The sequence below is a fragment of the Colletotrichum jinshuiense genome, chromosome 10, assembly GCF_051148585.1.
Source record: "Colletotrichum jinshuiense chromosome 10, complete sequence".
Lineage (NCBI taxonomy): Eukaryota > Fungi > Ascomycota > Sordariomycetes > Glomerellales > Glomerellaceae > Colletotrichum > Colletotrichum jinshuiense.
In genome coordinates, this window is record NC_139303.1 from 355,671 (window position 1) to 360,173 (window position 4,503).

Sequence of the window (4,503 nt, forward strand, 5' to 3'; positions counted from 1 at the left end):
TACTGTTCTATTGAAGGAGAGAAAGTGCTAAATGAAACAATTTCTCGGAAGGGACGGAATTCTTAGACACCACGTGTGCATCGTTATACGTGCGAATTCAGCTATGCCACCAGCGATACTAGGCTGAAAGTCGGCAGCAAATGTATCAGGGCCAATCTTGAACTGTCCGTATCCATCGTTGCCAGAACATACAGTGTTATTGACATCATTGAAGCTGGTACAGTTCTCACAGTTGTAGGCGTGTCCTCATTATCTCAACCTTTTACAAAAAGTAACCGTTCAAACCAACACTAAACTCACATAAGACAAGTCTACTGCCAAGCCTGTAACCGGCTTCAACCAAATATTTCACAGCATCAGCCAGTACGCTTGATCCAGCCTCTTTTAATCCGGCTTTTGTTGTCTATATGGGCATCCTATGACCGATGCAACAATTAATTGGGGGGAGGGGGCAGGCAGACCGGCAGTCCGAAAGGAGATTTCCGACGAAATTGGCTTCGTTCCATAATTCTAAGCGCACAATTCCCGTCTGGCGGGTAATCCGGTACCAATCCATGCTATCTGTATTAGTGCTAAAGGGGTAGCATATTATCAATTAGTCCCAGATGTGTATGCTAAGCCCTTCATAACCGTTCGTGCTATGGTCGTTATGGCACGTAAAGGCCGTGTGAGTGCAGCTTTGACTTTGCGGCCAGCCAGAAACCTCGAAATGAGATTGTTGTCCCTAAAAGTGAGTAGCCCTTCTATTGCGGTGTAGTGGAACATGTGCAGCTTCAAGTCGCTCAGCAATGGCTTTGGAAACAATTTCGGAATAACATGCGCACACTGCAGGCTTAGCAGCGACATTTACCGTCATGACATGCTTTGTGCCCTCATCATGACAGCCGTCTTCAACAACTATACATCTGAGCTTCGTGCTGATCTTTCAAATTCCCTCGTCTCGGGGGACAACTCTCGGCATCCCTGTCACATTCAGTTGCAACGTTGGTGGGTATACAACAACGTCGAATTACAAGGAGGACGACAGGCATACTCTTCAGCAATGCGTGTGAATCAAGTCGCCCGGAGTGCCTTCTGATCTCATAAATGTAGATGGGATATTTGTTACTACTTGTATGCATCATGCATTAAGAGAATCACGTCTTCAGTGCGAATCTACAGTTCTTAATGCGAAGACCCCTGATATTGGTTATCGGAGCCCGATTGAGTTGATTGAAGCGCCATTATTTCTTTGCAATCTAAATCTTTGAAACATTTCATACTCCTTATCCCGTAACATCACCGATCGCTGTTTGTCTCCTGACCTTTGCGTCCTTTCGCAAATATCTGCTTTCTTGCTGCAACCAAGAGTTACATGCACTTCCCCGCAATTACCCCGCAAAGTCTCTTGACTCGTATCGAGGGCATGTTTAGCTATTGTGGGGGTGGGTCCCGGGGAAGACACATGCTAACGTCCATCCCAGGTCACACTACCAGGCTGCTGGAGATCAAGGTTTTGTTCCATTACACAAATCGAACGCAGCTGGTACCATGAATTCAAGAGATGTAATTGGCCAAAGATTGTTAGCGAAAGCAATATATACCGACAGCAACGCCGAAAGTTATCCACGCACTCCCAGGAACAGTTCGTCAAAATATATCAGCCAACCTAGATCACCGTTCGATCGGGAGTTTTTGCAATTATATAACTTACAGAATTCCTAGGGGGGTCTCGTAACTAGGATCATGACACCTAGAGGCGAGACAGCCGTTATAGGAGCTGCCGCGCTTGCCCGAGCGCAGGCCGGCAACCAAACGGGTGGGCTGCATGCTTTGTGGGCTAACATGAAGATATTATACATTGCTCTGTTTGCATCTTTTGTAAGTATTCTGCTAAATATATTTGTTGATACAACTTTATTGTGTGGTGAAGCACATTGCTCTACCATTGCTAACTAGCCATCGCCCAGGGCGGACTTCTGTATGGTTATCAGCAGGGCGTACTCGGTCAAGCCCTCGTCATGCATTCGTTTGGGCGTGCATTCCCAGCAATTTACGACGACCCGGCCGCCCAAGGCTGGTTGACATCCATTCTACAACTGGGCGGCTGGCTTGGCGCCGTCTCCTCTGGTGTTTTCTGTGAAGTCTTCTCCCGAAAGCGAACCATTTTCTTTGGCTCCATCTGGGTCGTTTTGGGTTCTTATCTGACTGCTGGCGCCCGCACGTCCGGCTTTCTCTACGCCGGCAGGTTCTTCACCGGCGTTGGCGTTGGCACGCTTTCCGCCGTTGGGTACGTTTCCACTTGCCCTAGCTTGGTATAGGTTGTTGCTTAACCCATTCCCCTAGGCCCCTGTACAATGCCGAACTGGCGCCGCCAGAGATCCGAGGACTCCTTGTCTCGATGCAACAACTTGCAACAACTGTCGGCATATTATGTGCGTATTGGGTGGCGTACGGTACGAACTACATGGGCGGTACTGGAGACGGCCAGTCGGACTGGGCTTGGCGTACACCCTTGATTGTAAAGGGGGTTCCGGCCATCGTCCTTGCATTTGGTGTCTGGTTCCTACCCTACTCCCCTCGTTGGTTGGTCAGTCAAAACCGCACGGAAGACGCTCTCATTGCGCTCAGCCGACTTCGTGGAGCCCCGGTCGACGACGAGCTCATCCAAATCGAGTACCTTGACATTCAGTCTGAGTGCCTATTTGAGATCCGTATGTTCGAGAAACGTTTCCCCAACCTTTCAGAAAAGTGGTTGAAGAACAAATGGTTCCGGCAGCTTGCCCAGTATGGCCAAATCTTTCAAACCAAAGATTCATTCAAGCGCGTTGCCATCGCATCTCTTGTCATGTTTTTCCAGCAGTTCTCCGGAATCGACTCTAGTAAGCTGCAGATTCTTGTATTTTGGTTCATATCGACTGACAATGCCGCCAAAAACAGTCATATACTACGCCCCAAAAATCTTCAAGTCTTTGGGCCTCACTAGCAGCACCAGCTCTCTTCTAGCGACGGGCATCACTGGTGTAATTAATGTTCTCACCACGATTCCAGCCGTTCTTGTCATCGACAAGGTTGGGCGCAAGACATTGCTCATGTTCGGATCCACCGGTATGTTTTGTACGCTGATTGTTGTTGGCGTGATTGCCTCCCAGTTCCAGGATGACTGGACCTCACATGCCGCGGGTGGCTGGGTCTGCGTTGTGATGATCTGGCTGTACATCGTCAACTTTGCCTACTCGTGGGGCCCCGTTTCTTGGACCCTGATTGCCGAAATATTTCCATTGTCCATCCGTGCAAAGGGGACGTCCATTGGAGCATCGGCCAACTGGATGTGCAACTTCGTTATAGCCCTGGTAACGCCCAGCATGCTGCACAGCATCTCATGGGGTTTGTACATATTTTTCGCCGCTTGGCTTGCCCTGGGAGTCGTCTTCGTCTGGTTCTTCGTCCCAGAGACCAAGGGTAAAACTCTTGAGCAGATGGATCAAGTTTTCGGGTGAGGCCCCTTTGCTCAAATCTGGAACAACACATTTCGGCTGCTAATGACTTGGTTAAACAGATCCAAAACTAGCGCAGAAGATTTGGAAGTACTTGCAGCTATCCAGGAAGAGGTTGGTCTTCTGGCGGCTATGGAGTCCATTTTTGACCGGAATGGGACCAAGGAAAAAGAAAACACACACATTAGCAACCAGAACGAGCCTGGTGAAAAGGTACAAACCCAGCATGTGGATTCTGTAGTCTAATATTTAAGGTTTTGGAATGTTTACTACTTTTTAACGCTTGGAAGACGAGAGCCGAGGGTACCTAGGGCTACCTATATCAAATACAGTAACTTGTCTTATTGCTATACTAGGGTCTGACTGCAGCCGATCAGTTATACGGATAGATGGAAAACATGATATCCTCCCGTTTCCGGAAGTCAGCCCCGATGTTCACTCTCGGGCTTTAATTCCAAATATGCACAGTTTGGTTCATGTATGCACAGTCAGGTATGCTCAAGAGACTGACAAGGTCCTAGTGAGGGCAGTTGCTGGGCAGATCAACTGGCAGGTAGGAACAGGAGTAACTCCTGGATTCCAGTTGCGACCTCATGGGATTTATTGGCGGCAAGGCGCAAATCCTGCATCTTGTACCCGTAAGCGGTCACACAAAGCGGTATCTTGAGGTAAAATGAACTTGAATAATCTTAGCCATGTTCACATTTTAAACTCGCCGTCAATTGTGGAGGCCTGGGCCCTGCGATTAGGTAGCTATGGGATCCAGTCATTACGCTCCTCTTCTGCCCTCTGCCAAATTACGATCCTCAAAAGCTTCTTCCCCTTCAATAATTCAGGTCTGTTGTGGAGTACAACGAGTGGTTAATGCGGGGACAGCAACTGTTCAAACAACGTCAACCCAACCTCATCATGAGGACTTGTTGACCGATAATTCATACTGTCTCATCTGGATCTTTTCATCATGACGACGGTATGAAACTTCCTTGATGTACAATTTGAACGTTTAGAAATAGCACATACGACCATA

At 48.2% G+C, this 4,503-nt stretch overlaps 1 protein-coding gene across 1 annotated transcript; it reads left to right on the top strand.

Annotated features, from left to right (window-relative positions):
- Positions 1–1,824: 1,824 nt before the first annotated feature.
- EsH8_X_000082 (sugar porter family MFS transporter) lies at positions 1,825–3,479 on the top strand (the record flags this gene model as incomplete). The annotated part of the gene is made up of 4 exons (XM_083274170.1): positions 1,825–1,860; positions 1,950–2,269; positions 2,326–2,861; positions 2,920–3,479. 4 exons carry the CDS (start codon positions 1,825–1,827, stop codon positions 3,477–3,479), a joined length of 1,452 nt encoding a protein of 483 aa, XP_083119562.1.
- Between the last annotated feature and the right edge of the window lie 1,024 nt (positions 3,480–4,503).